Source organism: Agelaius tricolor, unplaced genomic scaffold (assembly GCF_023055355.1).
Source record: "Agelaius tricolor isolate 1412-34295 unplaced genomic scaffold, bAgeTri1.0.p SCAF_10, whole genome shotgun sequence".
Classification (NCBI taxonomy): Eukaryota; Metazoa; Chordata; class Aves; order Passeriformes; family Icteridae; genus Agelaius; species Agelaius tricolor.
The window spans coordinates 10,608,501-10,632,992 of NW_027269270.1; the positions used below are offsets into that span (position 1 = coordinate 10,608,501).

The window sequence follows — 24,492 nt, forward strand, 5'->3', positions numbered from 1 at the left end:
TCCATCTTCTTAACTTAATAATTTTTCCACTCCCCTTTGCCTTCTGCCACACACACACTTGCCCTTCCTCATTTATTCACTAGTGCTCTCATCTTAATAAAGAACTGCCTCCTGCTGTTGTTGTCAAGTTTGTGGCTGCTGTGTTTATGGCACAGCTTGGAACACCAGTCAGTGGAAACCTGATTTAATCCCTAGAGGGTGGATATTTTACGTGGTTGTGCTGCTGGTCCTCGCACCTCCACCCTGGCCAGGTACTGCCCCATTCCCTTTCCAGTAGGGAACACTCTATAGGGACTAGTTTTGGAGTTTTGCACTGAGAATCAAAACCCAAAGAAGGAAAAGCAATAGTCATCTAGGAAAGAAAAAGGAGAAAATCCTTTCCAGAAAGCTGCCTGGAGGGCTGCCTGCCTTGCTCTGCCGCTGCCGTGTCACAGCTCATATTCCTGCCCGAAATCACTGACATTAACTGCTGTGGACAAGCAACACAGCTGGACTTTTCATAGATGACACAGATGAAAGCAAGTATTACACTCATCTAATCTGAATGCCACAAAACCAGTGTCAGTCTCAACCCCAAAACTGCTACCTGTCATTGCTCCAGAGAGATATCTCTATCTTGACTTTAGGATACCAGCAGGCAGAGAATCCACCAGTCCCAAAGGTAAATTCTCCCCGTGGTTTTTCTCCATGGTTTTTCTCCATGCATTATTTGGAATATATATTTTATTTTTCACCTGGTATTTATCTAATTCCTTGTTTCCAGACACTTGTTGTACCCTTTCTTTAAGGGTGGAATGCATCAATGCTCAAAGGCAGTACAGTTGAAGCACACTTTCCTGGTCCTGTAAGGTCCCAAACTACTAGGTGAAACATACTCCACCTACAGATTCTCTTCTTATTATTTGCTTTGTGATCCTGGAGCCTGTAAGGTGCATATTTTCAGCTTTGCTCCCAAGCCAGGAGAGGAAGGATTTGCTATTATTTTTAATGGTATCTGACTTTTTCAGTTCATCATGTAATTGCAGGAGTGGGGGCTATAGAACATCTCAGTAATTCATACATGGTTTTTCCTCTCCAGCTCCATTTTTTTTCTCCACCCAGGGACTTCTTCCCCTCATTTTACCCTCCCCTTCTGTTGGGCATGTCTGTCTCTCCCTCATTTTAATTATCATGTAATTGCCTCCAGTCTTCATCTTCACTTCTCCATCTTTTCCCTCTGCACTTTACTTTTTCTTCCCAGGTCAGTCCATCCCTCTGTGCCATCTATTCCTGCCAACCATCCAGGGGAACCTTTTCAAACTTTTGCTGCAATTGCAATTGCTCCCCTGTTACGACCAATGCTAGGATGTCCTTGAGGGAGCCAGGAATGGGCAGGAGCTGCTGGAACAAGCTGGCAAGTGCCTGTAACAGCATCTGCCTGTGGTGCTCAGGGACCTCACTGTTTCTCCCCAGCCAGTGTGCCCTGGGGAATACGATGGGGAAGTGGAGGCACTCAGGCAGCAGGGCAGGGCAAAGGGGAAGACAAGCAATATGAATTAGCAGGACTTTAGGACAGACTTTAGAATAGAATGTGAGGACCCAGAGAGGGGTTCAAACTGTAACAAGTCTCAAAAGACAAGGATGGTGTTTGTAAAATAGATACCAGACCAGGCCTAGGAGAATGCAGAGCAATGGTGGAAGTCATGAATGGTTGTGAGGCTTTAACTGCCACCTGAGAATATCACAGCAGCTTTTCAGTAACACCACAAGCCTGAATATCAGATAAATAAGCCTATAAACAAGCAGAACTGAATTCCTAGTTGTTACACTATGGGTGTGACTGTAAAACATGGTGTTGGACCCTGCACTTGTCCCTCACATTGGTAACACTCCACAGGCTGAATCCCCAGGGACAGAGTCGTGCATGTCCCTTCAGTCTCGGCGCCTACTTTGCCATCGCTCCCAATGCACACGCCCAGGAGAGACAGCTCTGCCCACATGGAAATGCAGCTGCTTCTAGGATAGAGTCCAGCCATATCTTACAGTTCACCAGCACAGTACAGACATCATGTCCCAGTGAAAGCAAAGGGCATTGTTGATTCAATTGACAAAACAACTCTCAAAATTAAGGGGAACTCCAAGTTTGCTCTTCATCACAACACAACTCCCAGACATATTCCTGAAGAGGCAGGCAGGAAAACAAAATCCAAATTTCAAAAACCCATAAACCCCTCAGACTAAACTGATGTCTGCAGAAGTAGATAGTTTTTCCCACCCCAGAACAAGACAAACAGCACCCCCCCGAAAAGAGAGAGGCAGTTCCTTGGAGTTCCTCACCTTTTCTCCTGCCCTGCAGGTTTGATCAGAGAAGTGTTGGTTTCTATTCTCCAGGCTAGTATTAAGCTGTTAAATATACCATTTTCACCTTGTTTTCCTTTTATTCACTGTCACCTTCAGAGCTTCTGATGGCAGTTTGCTCTCTCACTTATACCTCCCAACTCCCTTCCCTTTCCCAGCAGACTCACCCCACCCTCCTTTGCCAGCACTGAACATGCCACTGCCAGAGCATCTGTGAGCTAGAGAACCACCTTCCCTCACAACAATGTGAATTACTCCCACCAGATTTCACTTTTAACTGGCTACTCTTTTTTTTCCATTTAAGTCAGTTGAAAACTACTCTTTATTCTTCAGCCTTCCAGGCTTAGCTGCTCTTCAGGAGCTAAGTGCTTCTCATGATGGCAGGTTTCCTAACGCTATTCAGTCCCAAGACGGGGGACTTGCCTGCTTGCCTGTTTTCTGTCACCTAGCAGAAGTCAGAGGATGCCATCTCCTGCTGCTGTGGTGGGGGAAGTTTAGTACACACTTGCCATTTCAGTGCTCAGAACATTTGCTGTTTGTACAAGCACACACATTGCTTTCCTTCGATGTAAAAGCCCATGCCAGCAGAACAAAACCACCGAGAGAAGTGCAGTTTTACCTGGAAAGTAGGAGTTCTCACCTGGGAAAGCTGTGATGGGTTCTGCAGAGGAAAAACAAAAACTCATGTTAGAGAGGAGAGTATTACACCAAGCCCCCAGTTCACATCCTCATTGATTTGCAGTGGCTGAGTGAAGCAGGCTTCCACAGGAGCCACTCGCTGGGAACAGCACAGGGAGCCAGCCAACCTCAGCCAGGACTGTGAGAAACCTGGCTCCAGCTGGGGACCAAACAGACACAAAAAGCTTTGACTCAAACACACTTCAGAGGAAAATATGTCTGAGGTTGAGGGTCATTTGTATTCAGCCTGGTTGGCCTGAGTCATCCAATGACAAAGCCTCACCTGGCCCAGTGATGAAACCCTGAAACCCCCTAAATTTCCAAAAGTGGTTTTGGTTCTGGCTCAACTCTGGCACTGTTTCTCACACAGGAACTGTGTTAATTCTGGGCAGTGATGCCCTGCTCCTCTCTATCTCACAGTGACAAGAAACAAAGGCAAGTGATAGTTTTCCTTCTTTCAAGATACTTTGGAGATGTAATCTATTACAAATTACTGGATCTGAAAAGCAATAATCGGTACTTACTACTGATTACTTTCTTGCAGAAGTAATAGACTTCTGATTATTTTTAGATTACTTCTGCATTATGCCTGTGAGTCACAGAAGCAGACTCTGGCTCTACTGAGTGCTATGAAATCATCATTTGGGTTCAAAATGCGAATGACACATTTGTCAAAGGAAAAAATTATTGTGACTTATTAGCATTCTTTCATGCTAAAAAGGAATCAGATTACTTCCAAGGATTATATTTGAAAAAAACAGTAGCCTGTGCTGGAGTCAGCTATTCTCTGAAAGAAAGAGAGCAGCATGGTATTGCTACCATTTCATTATTATTTTGGTGAAACTGGAAATGACCCCTAAGTTATGTTAAAGTTTGCAGTGGGAACCCTTTGCTGGAAAAGTTTGTTTCAGAGCCATCTGAAACAAACAATCCTTATGGGTTTTAAGATCCACATTCAACTTCCTAGACAGGGTAAAATAATTTTGTATAGCAGTTAGGTGTGTTTTTTGGGCTGAAAAATGCTTGAAACTTCATAATTTATTAATGCATTTGTTTTTGAAATATTAAGCTTTAAGTTCATGAGGCCCAAGATACAATAAGACTGGAGCTAGGTGAATTGCTGAGCTCCAAAGAAGTTAGATAGGAAATACTATTAGTGTTAATCATGGCTCTTGCTTCTCTTTAATGCCATAGAAGGCAAGAGATTAAAACACCACTGTCAAGCCTTAAATACAGGGAATTTGACATCTGAAGTATTAGCTCCTTTGACAGATGGGAGACCAGCAGAGTTCAAAGCATCAAAGAAACGGTGCTTAAGAGCCTCTCTGGGACACTCCTAGTCCTGTGTTTTATTATCAGTGCTGGTTTCTGCACCATCTTTACCCTCACCTGCCCACATAGGGTGACAAGCAATGTAAGCAGCTCTTTCCAAGCATGGTTTGTCTGGTGCTTCCTCCCCTGAGAAACACCCCCTGGGACAGAGTGTTTGTCCTGCTTGGGCTGGGAGGCACTGGGATCATCCCTTGGTGGGGGTAAGGAGAGCAGCTTCACTGAATGGGGCTTTTCAAAGCCCAAAAGGGAGAGAGGCGCTTCCCTGCTTTTTTCATTGGCTTCAGGATGGGTCAGACACTTCCTAGTGAAATATGCTTCTCCCAGGACATGCACAAGAGCAGGACCTTGCTGCTCTGGGCAGCTCTCAGCACAGCTCCCACTAATTAAATACTGCTGGTCCCATGCTCAACTGGGATACCTCTAAATACACACCCAAGCAAGACAGCAGCCAGAGCCATCAGTGTGATTGCAATTTCCTCCAGCTAGAGGAAAAGTGCAGGCAGTGGCTCCACCTGCAAACTGCTGAAACACTTTTTTGCTCCTTTTTTTCCCCCAAGTCCTTTCTGTTTTTACCTGGCTTTTGGCCTGATTTGGGGAATGGTGAATTCTAGGGCAAAAATTTCTTTTGTTATTGTGTTAACATTGCTGTAAAACCTCTCTGCAGTTTTTTTTTCTTATTAGAGAAGACTCCTTTTGAACTCGTTGGCCCCTCTAAGTATGTAATACTGACTGACAGCTGGCTTCTTTTGTTCAGCACTTTCCTTTTAAATTTGATGTATGTCCTTATCACACAGAATAGTCCTCAGTAACCCTCAGCTGCTCTTTCAGCTTTGCGTGGCAGAGACATGTGCTCCCTTCTCCTCACACCAACGCAGGCAGAGCCCTGTCCCCCAGAGGCTGAGTCGCCCTCCTTTCTTTCATGGGCAATCAAAGTCCCAGCTGAGATCCAGAAGCTCCTGCTAACTCGGCCAGGGGAGGTGTGGCCCACTGACAGCTCGCAAGGCAAGGTGCCCCCTCCCTGCCTCCCTGCCCCCAGGCGGGATGCACACGTACCCATGCAGTTCTCCAGCGGGATGTCGGTGCCCAGCCGGATGTCATCCAGGGCCAGCTCTCCCGAGTGGCCGTTGCGGATAAATCCCTCAAACACGATCTGTGGGAAATCGGGACAGAAATGTCAGTGCTAAGTTGGGCGCTTCCCAGCTTAGAACCACCTACGGAGAGTGGCTGCTGCTCCCAGAGGAAAGGGTGGGAAATTGCTCCAGGCTTTCCCTACAGACCTGTGGATCACCTGACACTAGTCCTGCTTCCTTGCCCTGCCTCTGCCAGCCCTTTCCCAGGGAAAACTGCTGTGCCTGGACAGTTCAACAGAGAGATCTTTGCCTGGCCTGGCAGCTCCTGGCTTGCAATTTTTTTAGTTAAGTGCCTCTCATAAGGAAAAAAGACTCAGTGAATCCCCCCTAGCCCTTGCACAGATGGTGCAAGTGGCATAACTCTGAGTTACTGCAGCAGCAGCTTTGGCCCATGGTATTAACTGAGCTATGATCACAAAAAGGAAGGGAAGGACACAAAATGCACAACTACATTAACCGTAAAGTGCTGTTCCCATCAACATTACATAAGAAGTATTGAAATGTCAGGGGAGAAGGGTCAGCTTATTCCTACTTAATCACAGGCAAAATATATTTACAAAAATAAGTAGAGTCGTTAGCTCTAAGAACTGCTGAGTGGAGACACTTGCAATATTTACATAATGACGCCATTATTCAGCATGCTGGTATATTCACGTTTAGCACACAAAGTAGTCAGCCAGTGCCCATCATTCTTATCTGTAACCATATTGTGTTTCCTGGTATTTTATTAAAAAGCCAAACCCATACAAACTAGTCAGACAGCTCCAGCTTTTGCTTTATATCCCCCTGCCTACTCTGAAGGCATTGGAATAGGCTGCCAAGTGAAGTGCTGGAATTACCATCCCGGGAAGTGTTCAGAAGGCATGTGGATGTGGCACTTGTGGATATAGTTTAGTGCTGCACATGATGATGCTGCATTAATGACTGGACTTGATGATCCTGGTGGCCTTTTCCAACCCAATCCTAGTGATACTGGGATTCTAAGGGTACAAATGATTTCCTAGGGCTACGTACTTCACAAACCTCCTCTCCCAGTATTAGGTGTCCTCTTTCATCTAAGGTGCCTGGGATCCATGCCTGCCTTCAAGGACACCTCCCTGAAGGGCTGAGCATCTGACTGCACAGGCAATGGAATGTCTGGGCTGTGGGTCCCAAGCTCGGGCCGTCAACCCATGTGGGAGGCAGCAGTTTGGAGGGATCAGTGGCCTGACAGCAGCAGCTCCCTGGGTCAGGGTCAGGGCTGGGAGCTGGCTGGAGCAAGGCTCCCCACCAGGGTGGTCACTAAATTGCTGCCTCAAGCCTGGGAGTCCATATTTCCTTCTGCCTTGGAGGGTGCTGGACGCTGTGCTGATGCTCATTAACAAGTGGCAACAGTAGCACTGTCTCCCTGGCAAACGGCACGCTGCCTGGAAGGGACAACTGTGCCAAAGACACTCCTGGAAGCAGCAGCCTCTCCATGGGATGCTGGTACAGCTGTGCCAGAGGGGCTCAGGTGGCTGTGGCAAGGCAGCACAGTTCCCTTCCTCCCTCCAGCTCATCCCTTCTCTTCCCCTGATCTCTGAGAGTGGGACAGGGCCATGATCCTACAGCCCGGCACCGAGCCCTCTGATCTAGGCTAAGGTATCAGAGAAGAGGATTCACAAACGAGCCTCCATTCCCTCTTCCTTCTCCTATGTCAACACTTGCAGCTGAGGCTGGAGAATGGCTGTTTGCTGCCCACCCTTAGGAGCTGGCTGTGCTCCCTCCCAGCTTCCCACTTCTCCTGGCTGCTGGGTTTGCTCCCTGAAGCTGCCTCTGGTCAGACTATCTGATGACCTTCACTTGGAAGGGGAAGAAATGCACAAAACAAAATGAAGGGAAAAAAAAGAAGGAAAAAAAAGAAAAAGGGAGAATATTTGCAAAATGGGAGATCTGAGGAATATGAAAGGCAACAGGCTGAACAAAGGCCCAAGTCTGTGCAGAAGACAGGCACTCTCAGAATAACAAACAGTGTAGCTTAGTTACTATGGTAACTTGAGAAACACAATGAAAACAGCCACATTTCCCAGTGATGAATGGGCCTGGGCTCTGAAACACTGAGATCAAGATGCTGGAGAAGTCTACCTGGTCCAGCACAGCTTCTGCAAGCATCTTACCCGGTACTCCATGTCGTAGCTTGGCAAAATGATGCGGCCTTCCCTCCACTCCTCCCCTTGGTCCTCCGTGATGACCCACAGTGCCTTGTGCTCCTGGCTGGCTTCCCGCCAGACCCGCAGCATCACCCCATTGCTGCCCCATGCCTGGTACTGGAAAACCATGCAGACAGCACTCTGGGGCAAATAGATGGTGGGGCTGATGAGCCGGGCTCGCTGGCTTTCCCGCCTTCCGCTGCTTTGCAGTTGCAGGTAATTCTTGACATCTGTTTAGGGAGAAAAACGCCATTCTATATTTTTTCTGCAGCCACTGGCAACAAGTGTCTCACCTACTGCCAAGTGGCTTTGGCAGTGCTGCATGGCAGTGCAGCCCCATGCCTGCAAAAGTGGGGTGTCACACCAGCACCCTTTGTGTGCTCATCCAGCTGAGCCACTGCTGTACCCTGTGCAGCCCAGGCAGGGCATCAAGTTGCACACTTCCCTCACCAGCCACCACCTTCTCCCTGGGTAGGAGACCAACAGCAGAAAGTGGTTAAGAAAAAGACTGACATAATTAGAAGAAGTGAAACAGCTGGAGCAAGTTACTGTCAGAGGAAGTGATGCCATGATAATTGCATTGGCAGGGGGTATGTGTGTTTATTCTACTGGGAGCTTCCTCAGTGAAAAAGCCTGAGGTGGGTTTTTCTAAACGCCAGTGCTGAAAACTCATCTTGTTTTGAGGATACACACAACAAAATGAAACTCTGGCTCTCAGTTTTTCTGTAATGCAGCAAAACATCCTCTAAAGCACAGCGCAGAGGAAGGACATGGACCCAATGCATGAAGCATGCATAGGTGACAACTGGGTGGTTGCAAACTTGAAGGTAGCTGGAATACATACAACAGAGGATTCACTTGCTTTAATATTACATTTTAAGTGTGCCACATTTTTTGTCAGTCCTCAGGGAGGAGAGATTTGATACACTTGATATCCCAGGAGAAGTTCAAGGCTGAGGCTGGAACTGGAGATACTTGATCTGAATACCAATAGCAGCAAAAGCACAAGGATACAAATCCCGAGGCACACCTGACTTTAGCTGGAATCAGTGATTTCCAGCCCTCTCTGATGAAAAGCCTCCTCAAGGAGTTTCCCATTTGCAGCTTGGATGTCTGAAGTCCCTTAGCACAGACTGAAAGCCCAGTGTGTAGCTGAAGTGATCTTTACCTGTCTCTCCATCATGACCAATGTCAGGATGGAATCCCTTGGGTCGCTCCAGCTGCAGAGAAAGGTGACCCAGACAGGCCAGCTACAAATATTGCTAGATTTTGCATTTTGCCCAACAGAGGGATGTGCATGCTTGCTCTTGCTGCACAGTGGGCAAGTGCCACTGGTGCTTCATGCCAGCATGTGCCAGGCACAAGAGGATTATCTCTGCCCCAGAACTACACTGAAGGGTTGGTCAGTTCCTTCCCCCACATCTTAGCCTGCTGGGCCAAGCTCTGAGCAGCAGCTTGGCCCTGCCTGTCCTGCTCCCCCTGTGGCTTCAGTGCCCACAGCAGTGACAAGAGCAGTGTCTGTACTCAGAATGTTTACAGAGTGTGCTCAAAACACCTCCAAAACTTAAACCAGAGAGACCTGAACTTGGAATCCATGGTAAGATAGGTCCCAACAGAAAACAGCAGCTGACATCACTGCTGCTCAGCAGTTAGGTGACATCACAGCCCAAGGGAGATCTATCAACAGTGCTGGCCCTGCTGCAAGATGTCAGTGCCAGAGAGCAGAAACCAACCACTGTGAGCTACGCAGCCTTCTAAAATAAATTTAGGACAAGATAACAGGAATATTTGCCATCATTCTTCTCCTACCATGTGTGATCAAAGTACTTCAAAAGCATATCCACTCCTATGAACTTTCACTGATTTTGCTGTATGAAGGACAAATCTGTTCCCAACTGGCCACATAAAGAAACAGCAACATTTTAGCAAAATTTTCCAGCCCCTGTGAAATGTCCCTGTGCCACCTGGCACTTTATGCCAGCAAACAGTAGCAGAAAAAAAGGATGAAAGTGTGTTTGCCCACTCCTGCTTGAGTGAATCACTTGAAAAAGTACCATGCCGTTTTCTAATGGAGGAGTGTTCTTGTGATTTACCTCAGAGTGGTAGTAGTGGAGGAGGAGATGTGGGAGATAAACAAGTGGAAGAATTAAAAAAAGAACAAGCTGTATTCCATGCCTAAGGAGTGATAAGGCATAATAAGTCATCAAGGTCTCCTGAATTAAAATCCTCTTTTTGTAATTCACTACAAGCCTCTTCAAATAAAAAAGCAGCAACAAGAAAAGAACAGCAGCAACAAACAAGGGAGCAAATCAGACTGCAGTCATACACTTATCTCACAGCTGAAATGGTCTCACAGGCAAATCTTAAATAAAAGCACTAGCCAGGTTGAAGAATGATCAAATCCAGATCCTCAAAGTTCAGGACCAACCTTTGGTGCCAGTACCTAAGCTGTCTGAGTGTAGGGTTTTGAGCCATCCTTGGATCTACCCATAGCCCGCAGCTGACTAGAGGGGACTGACTATTCTAATGGTGCAGCTGGACACCTCCCATTATCCTCACCCTGAAAGCCAGTGGTATCCAGTGTGGCTGTCTTGCCACTTCAGCAGAAGAGCCTGTGTGCCTCTGAGTCACATCCCTCCTGCCAGGATTGACACTGACCTTCTGTTTGTTCCCATTCCTATCAAACTGTGAAATCAAAGAAACTCTTAAACTACAGCCAAAACTAATGCTCCCTTCAGCAACACAGGATCTTTCAGAGACTTGGGAACCCCCCATCTCCTGTGCTCTCTGCCCAATTCTTGCTGGGGCTCAGAGAACTCTCCTGGACCTACTGTCAGTCCCAAGGAGGCTCAGTCTTTGACTGGTGATTCCAGTTGCTCCCCTGCAAATAGCAATGGGTTTGGGCACCGTGCACTCTTGCTCCTGGTACCAGTACCAGTTTCTGGGGTGGAAAGCCAAGTGCAAGCAGGCATGACTTTCTATGTCATTTGAAGATGAAATGGCTGGATCACTCTAATGGCTAGTTGGACCTTTGGAAAAGCCCTACAAATTTGCTGAGACTGACTGAATAAGGGCACTGTGGAGGTAATTGTTGGAACAGCATGTGGAAGCCTGGTGGTTCCAGTAGTCACTCTGTTTGATACAGTAAATGGAAGCCTTTGGCACAGAAAGCATCTGAAAGGCTGATTTCCCCTGTTAAAACACTTGAAGAGAGCTTTGCAATGATGAGCTGATCAATTCTTCCAGGATCAGAAGTGCATTTTAATCTCTTTCCCAGAACTTTGCTTTGCAGGCTCTGTTTCTAACACGACAGCTACATCCTCCACAGAACTGGCACTGCTAGTTCAAAGCGCCGGCTCAAAAAAGGCAGGAAAACCCACTCAGGCATTTTACCTCTGTTTTGCAACTGATGCTATGGAATAAATCTCATGGACAATTTATGGGATCATCTGGATGTAAGGGAGCCATTAATGTGAGCATGGAACCACCCCAGCCAGATGATGGCAGAGCCCCTCCTGTGTGCATGGCAGTGAGTCCTGGATAAATCACCAGCTGGGCTCTGCAAACCAACCATCTGGGCAACGTGGTTTTCTCTTGGCACACCTGCCCCCTCCTGCTAGGAAGCCATCTGAGAGGACATTAGGGGCAATGGGGGATGAAACCTCACAGTTTGGGTCAGACTGCAAGCACAAGCCACAGCAGCCACCCCCTCTGCAAGGTCAGCCTGCCTTGTGCTTGGGTCCTGCACATCTCACACCCTCTCTCAAGGAAAGCACCTTCCCTCACGAATCTCAGCAGCACATCTGGAGGTGTTCCAGCAAAACATGTTGGGCAGCGTGTACACAAGCAATTATTGAGCTTTTAGACTCCCTCTGCATTTCCCCCTCACTGGATATTGTTGAGTTACAGCTGCTGCTCCCGTGGAGGAAGCACATTAATTGCCCTCACTTACATCCCTCCAAAGGTCGCTGCACTCTCCTTTGCTGCACAGTGTGCTTTAGCTGGCAGCACGGCAACCCAGTGGCAGCCACCTCTTGTCTGTCAAATCCCAGAGGTGACCACACTGCTGTGGGCACTGTCTGCTGCTTGCACAGCCCCAAATGCCACCGCAACCACACTGTGTCATGGCCAAGTGGACATCCCAGTGAGGCATGAGCCTGCTGTTCTTCTGGGGCATGTGAGGTGGAAGCTGTATCAGCTCTTGCCATTCCTGGGGAGCAGATCAGCTTGGATGCTCTCATGACTGCAGGGTGGTCGGGTAGCAAGGGAATGGCAGCTGCATGACTATGCAGATTGAAATTTGATAGCTATCACATTTTTAAATTTTTTGGCAAATCATGCAAATTCACCTCAAAAGGCTGCCACTATAATTTCGTGACAGGCCTCTCCTCAATGACAGACTTTCATTTACGATGGGAAGTCAATCCTCCATAAAACTAATATTTATATTAACTAGATCACTGCATCTACTGGAAAATCCCCTCAATTTTGATTATGTGTTAATTAGCCTGCCAAGTCCTTGCCATTTCAGTCTCTAAATCAGCCCATCAAAAGGCATAAAATCCCACACTTACCTAGAACCAGGCTCTCAGCCTGCTCTCCGGACCCCTTCTAATGGACCCACCATTACATCCTCTCAATTAAGCCTCGTGCCCTCAACAGCACAGTGCAACTGTGAGTCCTGTTACCTTCCCAGGGAGTGCAGGGAGGGCACAGTGTCCCTGACAAATCAAATGCCACTTAGATCCTGCCATTTATGCTATGTGAGCTGCCAGCCACCAAAACTTGTCCTTTGGCAGCGTGGTGGGCACCCTGCCTGCCCCTGCATGAAAGGTGTGCACAGCCCCACCATCCCAGCATCTGTGCCTGCACAACTGCAGAGCTAAGCAGGCTGGGGCTGCATGGCTGCAGAGCTGAGCAGGCTGGGGCTGCATGGCTGCAGAGCTGAGCAGGCTGGGGCTGCACAACTGCAGAGCTGAGCAGGCTGGGGCTGCACTGCACAGGCTGCACGCACTTGCTTTCCCCAGCCCTGCTCTGTGACCCACTGCTGTGAAGGCATGGGGTGGTGCACAGCTAAGGTTTGAGAGAGGTGTCTTGCTTTGCAGAGAGCATTCCAGCCTGCTTCTTTAAGCAGGAATGTCACTGGTGTTTGGGTCCAAAAAGCAACTGAGGCAAGCAGTGAGCCCCAGAGAAATGGTTTCTTTTCCTCTGCCTCCAGCCCAGCCCAAGCAAGCAGGAGCTTTGCTAGAACAGACCATGGCCATACCTCCTCCTCTCATGAAAGGCAGTATGGGCACATGGACAGCCAGAGCCTGGCCCTAGCCTGCAGCCAGGGAACTCACACTGAGCAGCTGACGCTCAGCAAACCTCTTGAGATTGGGGTGCTGAGGTGTCCCAGCTCTGCCATGCTGTGGGCAGCCAGGGCATGAAGGACTTTCTAGCATTTGCTGTCCTCACTGTGCAAATGAGAGTCAGGAGAAACACGTACAGCTTTGCTGAGAGGCAATCTGCCTCACACATGAGGGGAGCGAAGAGAGACAGAGATGGATATATGGTCTCCTTCCCACAGTGTGCAGCTGCTCACTCATTGCACAGAAATGCTTGACTTTCATACCACCCCACATGTAAAACTCCTTCCTACTTCAAAGGACACAGGATTGACCCTTGAGGTCAAACTGTGTCCCCAAGGCGCAAGCCCTGAGACTCTCATGAGAGTAAGTGCAGACCCACTTCAGTTCAGCCCTGCCCTGTTAACACCATGAAAACCTTTTTGCTAGTTTGGACACAGTAGAATCAAGGCCTTCCAACAGCAGTTCTCATGGATTGCAGGAAAAATATGAAACTTTCCCTTTTAAAGATCCCATGGGAAAAACACAGGAATGGTAAGGGGTCACCATCAGCTTAAAAACAGCTTAACGTTTGTTTCTCTTAAAAAATAAGCTCTTACGAAACTTCAGAGCACTATAAACACTCCTCCGCCGAAAACACTTTGAAACAAATAAACCTTTCCCTGCAGTGCCTGCAACGCAGTTGAGCAGCATTCCTGACCCTCCAAGCCAGCAAGGCCATGGCCCACAAGAGAAGCTCTCAGTGGGTTTTTGCAGCCCAGCCCAAGAGCTGTGTGGTCAGGAGAGCGCAAGGTTAAAAGTGCTTCCTTTTCTGTGCACACGTACAGCTGCCAACATCCGAACAACATGGGGTTCACGATACTGCCAGGGCTCTGTCTGACCCTGACGCTGTGCTCACCCGCAGGAGAAGCAATACGTGGTAAAGCTGCAGATCCCACAGTTCTCTTCTAGAACCACAAGGTATTTGCTTAAGCACTGCAAGAAAAGGGAAGAGGGAAAAAGTGGGCAAAACATGGAGATTCCATCTCTTCGGTACTGGCTTATTAGTGTAGCATCAGTGAGAGCAATACAATCACACTGACCAGCTAAGGATACAACCCAGGATCTTTAGACCCTTCAGGATCAAGACCCCAGTGAAATTCAAAGATGGTGAAAAGTTGAGGTGCCCAAGTTATTAACCCAGATTTATTTTCAGGTCTTAAGACCTTTATCTTGACACCAATGGCATGCTGCCATTGCATGCAGCAGGAGGAGGGATGAAATCTCATTGAAACCTGAACTTGTTGCTCCGTGAAGCTCGCTTGGTGCAGCTAAGGGGAATCTTTCTACAGATGGGAAGCATCTGAAAGTCCATAGAGGGAAAAATCCTGACAATCTCTTATGGGGGCATGGAAAAGGGAGCCAATGGTATTTTCTAGGCTTGCAAAGGGCAGGTAGCAGTTGGAACCACGCTGGGCTTCTGCTGAGCTGGGCACTTTGGGTCCACTTGCACCAATGAGGTCCCCAGACATGTAATGGGAGCCTGCAGGAGAGGACGTGGAGTTAATCCATGGTGCGAAGAGCCCAAGGAACACAGGGCTAAAAAAAGAAATGCAGAGCTGCCTGAAAGAGTATCTTGGAAATAAAAATAGTGGAATGAGAGCAGTGGGTGTCTTGTCAGTCTTGAGAAGTTCTCCGTGCCAAAGACAAGGAGGAATTGCATGCAGCGCATAAAATGAAATTGGGAGATATCTGAGGAATTCAGGCCTGTCTCTCAGCAGACTTTTCTAATCAAGTGCCTCACAGAGGATATTTCACCATGGTCATTTCCTTTCCTCTCTCTTATGCAGACTGAGCCAGGGCTCTTCCTTTCATTATTATTTTTTCCTTTTTAATTTTATTTTTTGTTTTGCCATTTTCAAAAGAAGTTAAATCACATTCCACATAGCTCTTAAAGGCACAGCACACGTTCTTGCTACTGTGGAGCAGCCATGGCCTCTAGCCTGGGCCAGCACCTTTAAATCAGAGCAAATAGGGCTCCAGAAGCCTTGAGTTCTCCTTAACTTTTGCCCTGCCTCTAACCAAGCACAGCTGCTCTCCTTCACCCAACTGCTCACCCCAGGGTGGGGAATTCACAAGCAAAGACCACCCTGAACAACGGCTTTTCATTCCTTGCTCCCTGGAGTCTGAGCGTGAATTTTCTAACTAGAAACAAAGTGCTGGAGGGAGCACGAGGGAAGGGCAGGGGAAGAATGGGGGAGTGTGAACCAAACAATGCTTTGATTCTGTCCCCACCAAGGAGCTGGCATTGCCTCTTTTTCATGTTTCTCCAGTTGCCTTTAAAAGCTCCTTGGGGAGGAAAAAAGCAAATAGTTGCTTCTTTTTGTGTCATGTCTTCTTAATTTCTAAGAGCAGGACCAAAGAGAGGCATAGCAGTGATGCCTTTGAATTCCAACTCCTCTGCAGCCCTGTGGGGACAAGGCAGCAGATGCCAGGATGGCACACCCTTGCCTGAACCAGACAGGAGGCAGATCCATGGCAGTGCCAATGCTGACCCCTCAGCCTGTGTTGGTGTTTGCTGCTGGCTTCCCCTGCTGCTATGGGTAAGCCACTCCAGCCCCCTGGAGCCACCACCTCCTCCTGCTGGAGTTCCTGCCTGCACCCCCTCAGTGCTACAGTGCCTGACTGCACAGCACCCTAAGGGAGAGCTCTCCACACTGGCACAAAAACAGACCACTGAACTCAGCAGGACGACATTCCCCAGCCCCAACTGTGAAACTGTGCAATTCATAACTGAGAAAAAGGAGAAAGAGGAGAAGAGGGGAAAAACAAGGACTGCATGCTGCTGTCTAAGGCAGCACCAGCCTCTCCTGGGCTACAACAGGATCTTCTAAGAAACTATGGCCAACTAATTGTAGAGAGACTCAGGGGAGAGGAAATGAAATGAAAAATTGAGTCTGAGTTATAAAAATAAGTAATTTTTATCCTACTTGCAGGAGACTTATATTAATTAAACATTATTACAGTGAATGAGATGGGGAGGGTTATTAAGTCTGGGGCTGGCTGTAAGTGTTCTCTCCTGTTGCCTGAGGCTCCACTGAGCTCCAGATATTAATCTTCTGAAGCACTCAAATGCTGAAGAGATAAACACTTGAAATATGAAAATATTTTTCTCCCTAGCAGACACTGTATCCCTATGTCACGCCAAAGAATTTTTCAGATGTCCATATGGGCTGCACTTACAGCATTACCGTGTCTCTTAGAAAAAAGCTAAGCACCTCAGGAGCTGAAGAGAGAAATGATGTGTGCATTTGTGTGGGGGTGATTTGTGTGTGGAGATGTAGCAGATTCTCCTCTTCCCATATGTTTCTGGAATACATATTTTCCTCTTTAGCACTGCCTACCAGGTGTTGGCTGCACGGCTTTCCAACTGGCTGGTGGCACTGCCAATCTGGCCAGTGACTCTGCCAGGTGGCTAACAGGTTCGCCTGCATGTTTGCATTCTGAGACTCAACCTTACCCAGGGGAGAGCGAGGAGGGACTCACAGACACTCATGGGGATGGGACTCACAGACACTGGAATCACCAGGCATCAGGGCAGAGCCCAGGACAGGTAAGATCAGCCAGCTCGCCTGCAGGAGCCTTGACTTTCACAAGTAGTGACTGAGAGTGAAGCAGTGCTACAGTGACACAGCCTACTGTTATAAGGAAATTGGCAAATGTTCTTCGTGCCAGCCATGCCACAAAGTCAATGAGGGATAAGGAAAGCACACTAGTCCTGGCGTGAGTTCCAAGATGTGAAGCTGAAGAACTTGATCTATCAACCACATTGCCAGAGGCAGGCTCCCTTGCAAGCCATGCCAGCACATCTCAGTGAGGTCCTCCATAAATTAGGCTCTGTCACACTCATGCAAATCTTCTGCTTCCAAAGCACGAAGAGAAAAAGAGCAAAAGTCAAACAGCAAGAAGCTGGCATTTCTAGCACTCTTAGGGCTTAGCTCATCCTTCACTTGGAGGAGACTGAAATCCAGCCTCTGCAAGCCCAGAGTGCAGAGTAGCTGAAGACTATAGGCAATCTGAGTAACATATGGGAGAGGAAGAAATGCACTCTGGGGAAAAAGCACTGGATCCTACAGAGGACATTTGGATCAGGATGTGGAACAAAGCCTGGGCTAGCCTTCACAGTCCCATAGGATTCAAAGCCCAGTGTCTGATTCAAATCCATCTCAAGAGGACAGTTAGTACAATTCAGTGCCAGTGGTCACAGTCCTATAAATAAGTCATGAACCATACAATAAAGCATCTGAAAGTTTCCATAAAAGAAGTTCAGCTCTGCACAGCCCTTGCAACTCATGATAGCTGTGCAATAATCATTCATACTGTTCACATGGACAAAGACCCATCAGCTCTCTCTTCCCTCCTTTGGTTGGTATTAATCATCTTACCAGGCACAGTGTCAGGGTTTGGATCAGAGTTGCCAATCCAGGTGCCTGAAGGCTGGAAAGACCACGTATAGCCAGTTGCCAAGTCGTGTGACCAACCACAAAGGTCTTCAGGAAGATCAAAGTTGCAATTGAAGTTCGCAGGGAGTTGGAAATCTTACAAAAAGAAATAGAAGCAAAATAAAGTCAGATTAAAAAAATGACCTACCCATGAAGGGTTGCTATTAAAAAACAACCCAAAACTAAAATAGCTGGCAAGCCATCAAAACTGAAGAAAGCATGAAATCTCACTCAGACTGATGCTTTTAACCTATCTCACATTTCCTCAGCTCCAAGGATCAGCCTTAAGTTCTGTATCATCAAAATGTTCACACCATGTCCTGTGGCTAATCCACCAAACTAAGCAAATATAAAAGCAAGAACCAAATGCTTCCAGACTCTAATCAGCACCTTTTCTTCCTCCCCTAGAGTGGTCAAAATTAAATGCCTTTTTAAATGTCAGTGAAGAGTCCTTCCTGAGTGCCCCATGCTCAGAAATTCCTGCCTGGTTCCAAAAGGAGAATCTCAAGTGCTCCAGAAACCCAGCTCCTGAGTGACAGACCAAGCCACTTGCACCAGACGGGAGCTGTCTGTCATCCTGGAGAGCTGTCACTCACTGCTTCCTACCTTCTTGTGGAAATGTTACCAGGGAAAATGTGGGGCCACCATGAGCTCAAGCTTTTGGATTCTGAGTGAAAGAAGCCAGCCTCTATTTCTAGCTCTGCTATGGACTCACCACATGGTCGTTGGGCGAGTCCTTTAACTTTCCATCTTGAAACAGGAGCAGAGTTAATTCCCCTGTGACAACAGCTTTGAAAGCTCTGGAGAGCTTTTCTGCAGGCTGTGGGCAGGCGGGCACATGCCAGGGGCTGCATGTGGCAGTGAGGCAGCTGCTGGCTCCTTGGGCTGAGGGAATCAGTCATGTGCCATGGAGGCTGCAGAAATGGGCTGAGTCCATACCAGGCACTCAGCGGACATGCATGTCTGAGCCTAATTATAGGCCAGGATTTTCCTGAGCAAAGAGGAAGTTTTAAATCACAGTGCCCACAAAGTGAGCCATAGCCAGAAGGAGGTGAGTGACTCAAGCGATAGGCATCAGCAGAACTTCACTGCAAGGGGCAGCGGGCTTTTTTTACATGCTCCCACTCCAAAATAAAACAATGTGGATCATGGATCCTTTTATTCCAATCTAATCTCATACCCTGGAGAGCAGCATTGTTTCTGTTTGGCTGTCATAAATCTGATTGTCCAGAGAAACACACTCATTGTTTTATGGAGTATGAGAATGAAAATTTTTGCTAAATCTGAGGGAAGCTGACAGGGAGGCTGGTTCCATGCTCCACGACATACTCTGCTTGCTCTCTTGCCCTGGATTGCACCCAGGAATTGTGTTCTTGCAGAGACTGTTACTGGCCTAAATTTCCTCTCAGCACTTTCCCAAGTGCCTCAATGGTTGCAGGGTTGCACAGGCTTACCACTAAGGCAAAGCAATGAGAATCAGGCCCTTTGAGCTACTTCTGCAACTTGCATTTCTAGAACTAAAGTACAGCAGAATCCCCATGGGAGGTGTGAAAAAGCCAATTAATGTTCTTTTATAAATTTATTTACTTAAAAACCCATTAATTTTTTTTTATCTGGGACTGAAAGCTGAAGTGACAGAAGTCCTAGGAGATATCTCAAAGGATAGTTTTTCCTTGTGAGATTCTTCTTGAAGTCCTTGTGTACATGCTCCAGTGCTGAGGCCCAGGCTCTGCTGTTGCACCCAGGGGAATGCATTTCCTGATCGTTGCACTGTACAACTAACCTTGCACAGCTCTGTCAAGCCCTCTCCTCTTAATCTGGACATTTCACAACCTTTAGATGCACACATCCCCCTTGCAAGAAGCAGAAGAATATGATGTCTGCTTTTACAGACAGGGATTTGAGGCAGAGAAGATTAGCCCTCCCCCAGCATAGGCCCTTAACAAGCACAGCATGGAGTCTAAACTAACATTCAGCTTCTTCCATCCTCAGAAGTAGTCAAGTGCTACTGTTACCAAACCATTTCACGTACATCTGACAGCCATCTAAGGCTAGGTAGATGAAATTCTGTGTGGAGTTAGTGTTCCCCTCTCTCTACTGCCCACACAAGGAGCCCAGACTGTCCTCCTAAATTTTAAGCTGCTGGTATCAGGGAAGATGATCCTTAGGCAGATAAGTGTTCAGGACATCAGTCTTTGATACATGTTGTGATTTACTTCCACAGTTGTGACTTCTGCAAAAGGAGCCCTGCATACCAGGCAGTCTGAATCACCTTCTGAGTTTATGATTTGCAGCCAAGAGGTGGTCTGGAATGGAGATGGTTCCAAACAGGGCACTAAATGAGTTTCTTCAGGTCATGTAAGGAAGCTGGGAGACCAGCTCTTCATCTCTTGTACACCAGGGACCGAATTAGTTGCTATCTCTTGCTCTTCCATCCTTCCTTGATAGAACTTATCAGATTTTGGCAGATTTGTTTATGGGTTGGTTTCTTTTTTTTTTTTTTTTTAATCCTGGCCCATCACTAATAATATTACTCTAAGCTTTCCAGGAATCAGCCCCATGTATTGGCACTAATGGGAAGATAAGAGTATTTTCCTAGCTCTTAACCCATCAGTTATTGAGATAGAGATGTGCTGCTCTGATACATACCCTCCTCTTCTCCACAGCTGTCACCACAGTCTGTTGCTTCTGCATCAGTAGGGTAGGGAGTGGTGGTTTCTTCACTCTTCAAAGTGGGCACCAGTGTCTCTGCAGTGGGCCTGACATCTGAAAAAAATGGAGTAGAGAAGCTGTTTGCAACAGACAGAACAAGAAGCCCAGGTAGTAGAAACAAGGCAAAAATCTTTTTCTTCATGTTCTTATAATGGCAGGAAGAGATAGAACAAGTATGCCATGAGATTTCCACATGCTACAAATGTCAGCATGGTTTGAACTTCAAGTGAACTGTCTTTCCATATGGGAGTTCTATGGATTTGGAGTTCCCACTGAACAAGCCTCTTCTCTAGACATACACACTACTTTTTCTCTTAATTTTTTAATCTACAATCTACATGGGTAGTTGGAAATCCACTTAGCTGTCATTACTGGATACGTGAGATCACAGGCAGAACATCTTTTTCTTTCATAAAGCCATATGACACATTGAAAAAACACACACAACATTCCCACCAATTGTGCCAATTTATAAAACAAGTCACTCAAACCCACAAATGATGTAACCGCAAACGGACCCAGAGGATCCCCTAGTGAGCTCTGGCTCACTGCAGAAAGCATCTGGTTTCACACTCCAGGCTCCTGACTACGCTTTCAAAGGGTCTCTGTCCAATTTCCCTTTCTCTAATGTGGCCCATGTGTAACAACCTCCAAGCAGGTGTCAGGGGAAATTTAAGCAAGAAAGGGAAGGATATTAAGATCAACAGTAAATGACATTAGGTTCCAGCAAACTCTCCTTTTATGGGTGCATTAAGTGGAGTACAGCAGACTTGATTCTTTCCACTTTTAGAAAGAGGCAGCTTTTCTCAGTTATGTGTGATTGCGTTTCTTTGTCGGCACCCTTCAGGATATCATTTAATAAAGCCAGAAGCAGGAGGAAATGGCTAAATACATTGAATATTTTCCATAGGTTCCTTTATGCCCTTTTATTTTCCTGTTATTAAACATGTTGTACATAAACTCTCTGGTTTTTTTTGGTTTTTATTTTTTTTCCCAATGGCTGTCTTTTGTTCAGGATAAAATACCAAATAGCCTCAAAGTCTTTTAATTTGTAAGTTCAAATTTGTAACAACCCCATAAAACTCCAAATGCAACCAAGAAGCAAATTGCAAGCAGCCAGGCACAGAAAAATGTCATAAAAAAAGAAAAAAAAAAAGCAGCAGGTGAAAGCAACATATCGAAAGCTGGAACTTATTTAGAGTGGGTACATTTTTTTAGGTTGTTGTTCCTGTATATCAAGATTTATAGCTGAAATGTGACAGTGTGGAAGGACCTTGAAAGCAAGTCCCATATGGGACACAGATGCTGAGCGGATGTAAATCACAGTGCTGCGCTGCCCTGGACTAGCCGCAGAAATATATCTTGAAAAATCAGTTACCATGGTAGAGCTGCAACACGATGGTTACAAGAGATAATGAAAATAACAGGCAGGACAGCGTCATGTGTGAAATGGAAAGTGAAAAAGAGAGGTCTTGCTTGCTCGCTTTCTCACTCCTCCCTGGCCCTGCAAGTGTCTGTTCAACTGGTGGTAACTGCTAATCAAAATGCAAAGTCACTGAGCAATTGAAACCAGATGTTTGGATCTTCAAAGGATAGAAACCCAGCTGCTAGTGAACATTCATCATTCTCCACTCTTCAGAGGAAAAATTTTGGCAGGTCTTTGAAAGAAGCCAATTGCTGACTGCCTGCTTCCCAATTTTTGAGTTAGTAGCCAGCTAGTTTGTGAGCCCAGTTGTGGCTGTTACATGTTTAACTCAGTAATTAAGATGCTTGCTGCTGATAAGAAATAGAAACACCTGGGCAGGATGAACATGGGCTTAGACCCTCTCTTGAAAATATTTTAATCATCTTGTTTTAATCTATTTCTTAATCTTGTTCCCAAGCAAGTGCAATTGGCCTGGGTTTTTGCAGCCACTTTTGTAACATGCCTGGGTCCTCCCGGCAAAGGAGGGCCCTTTCTAGGGATTGTCAAGCCTGCTGCATGTAGCCAGCCTGGATTATGCATGCAGATAATGCCATGGGCTATCTCTGCTCCCCAAGTTGCATCAGGGATATAAATGCTTTTTATAACATGGTGAATCCACAAGATTACAAGCCCTGCTCTGATTACAAAGCTGAATGCCTGTAGATTAATAAAGCTAGGGATATTTATGACCTGGCAGCTGAGTTTTAAACATTACAATGTGCAAATTATTACCCAGACTGGGAAACGACCATAAAGCACCTTGCCTGGAAAAAACATGTGCTGTTGCTACTGATATTGAAAATGAGCATGGACACACATGTAAAAGAGAATTTGGGCCAAAAATAGCACAAGGCATTAAAGATGACAAACCCCTCATTCTCTAAGCTGGAGGAGTGCAGTGGAAGGGCTGGCATGCACATGGCTGGAGGTCCTGCCTCCCTCTATGGCAGCGATGCAGTGCTGTGATGCACCATCCAGCAACGGTCTGCAGAGATCTCACAGCTGCAGACTCCTGGGAGCTGCAGGAAGCAGCAATGTGGGAGCTGCCTGACCATGTCTGCACAAAGCCCTCAGCTCCTGCTTCTTGCACCTGCTTCTCCCACAACATCCTAAGATGTCGTAAAATTTAAATTAAGATCTAATCCGATTTAAAGTTCAGATAATTTACAATGGATTGCCAGTCCAGGGGGATATTTACTATTGACTTCAAATGTGAACAATTATTGTTATTAATAGTGTGTACATGTGTTGTGTGATTTGCTGTTAAGTGTTTGCAATGCATCTTGCAGCATGTCACAGGAGGAAATGCTACTTAAGACTGCACAAGAGGGTAAAAAAAGATCTGTGTCTTTCAAGCTTCCTAGAATGGGAATTCTTACAAAATATGCTTTCTACAGATCTGTTTTAAAAAATGGAAATCATACCTCTTTATCACTGACATCTGGACTCCAGATTCATATGTAAGCAGATTATTAAAAATAAAAGATTCAAAAAGAGGATAACTAGCTGCCGGCACTGCAAAGTTAGCATCAGACCAAATGACCCTTCAGGTGAATTTTTTGCTTTTGGGAATGAAACTGTGGAGAAATCAATCACCACTGAACCTCAGAGGGTCAGAGGCACAACCTCTACTGATCCCAGTAAGTGTGTGAAGTCAGTTTTCATCTCTGTATTAAAAATGGTGGCTGAAAGGCATACCATGTGTGAAAAACAGGTGGGTAAAAGTGACCAAGTTTCCTGGGTCCTAGGGATGTTTGTAGAGATGTTGTAGAGTTAACTTCCCAACCTTGTCTGCAAAAAGGTTTCCACTTGGGTTCAGTGAGAGAGGGACTGTTGTTTTTACAGCAAAGCCTTGTTGTGGCAGCTCAGGATACGAAGTATTGGTCACTGCAACTCTGCTTCTCCTCCTACTTTTTGTCATATTATTTGGACTAAAAAGCCCAAATGTCCTCTAACATAAGAGGCTGTGAAAGACTGCACAATGTCCAGGTAAAAGATCTGAAAGGAGCGTGAAGGGAGTTGAGGACAAATTCTGCATGGGGCCCTGTGTGAAAGCTTGGAGTCCAAATATTGCTGCTACATCCTGCATCAAGGCCAGTTCTTTTCAAGGTGGAAATTAAAGGTGGGGCCAAGCCACCATACAGGTGCTGTCTTCATGGCTGCAGCATCCCTGCCACAGCATGGCTGAGGTAGGACAGGAGGAAATAACCTGAAGTTTGCACCTTGCTGGTGTAGTGCCTGGCCCCAGAGCAGGCAGTGGGCAGAGGTGTAGGGGCTCCTACCTGTCCAGTCACAGCCCAGCACCTCCAGGCGCATTCCTATTCCCGCTGGGGACCACCTCTCCGGGTGCACTCGGACATACTGGGCAGGAACAGGGTCAAACCTCCGGACTTCAGGGATGTCGTAGTGGATGTTGCCTTCAAAAAGCTACAGAGAGAAAGAGAGAGAGAGAGAAGGCAAGAGATGTGTGCATTGTGAGCATTTCACATGCTCTCAACCGGACTTGATATTTTGGGTCTGGCAGAATGTGGCCACAGAATGTGGCCTGACCCCAGGCCATTGAGCCCAGCTGAGCAGAAATTGGGCTGTTTCTTCTCGGTTTCAAGAGGACCAGCCAGGCTATTTCTGAGAAACTTGCACAATCTCTCCTGGCCTCTGCTCAGAATCCAGGGGTTAGATTCTGATCCAAGCCATGCAGGGGAAGCCTAGGGAATATCCACTAAATTCACATATAAATGAGATCAGATTTGTCCTGTGGTAAATAAAGAAGCTACTGCATGTTCTAGGATGGTGTAAATGGTTGGTTTTCCTCACAGTCCAAGTACTGCTCTTTTTCAGCTT

The 24,492-nt window shown here is 46.7% G+C and overlaps 1 protein-coding gene across 7 annotated transcripts in view; it reads right to left on the reverse strand.

The window, feature by feature from the left end:
- The window catches only part of NRP2 (neuropilin 2), an 89,107-nt gene that overhangs the window by 17,489 nt on the left and 47,126 nt on the right, over positions 1–24,492 (reverse strand). For 4 of the 7 annotated variants that reach the window (XM_071434735.1, XM_071434738.1, XM_071434736.1 and 1 more), the window contains exons 10-15: positions 23,934–24,078; positions 20,124–20,240; positions 17,418–17,570; positions 7,613–7,875; positions 5,401–5,497; positions 2,957–2,998 (exon numbers count right to left, since the gene is read on the reverse strand). In XM_071434735.1, coding sequence (XP_071290836.1) covers positions 2,957–2,998; positions 5,401–5,497; positions 7,613–7,875; positions 17,418–17,570; positions 20,124–20,240; positions 23,934–24,078 — 817 coding nt within the window. The remainder of the gene's footprint in view (positions 1–2,956; positions 2,999–5,400; positions 5,498–7,612; positions 7,876–17,417; positions 17,571–20,123; positions 20,241–23,933; positions 24,079–24,492) is intronic. The other 3 variants (XM_071434739.1, XM_071434737.1, XM_071434742.1) reach the window with 1 other exon arrangement.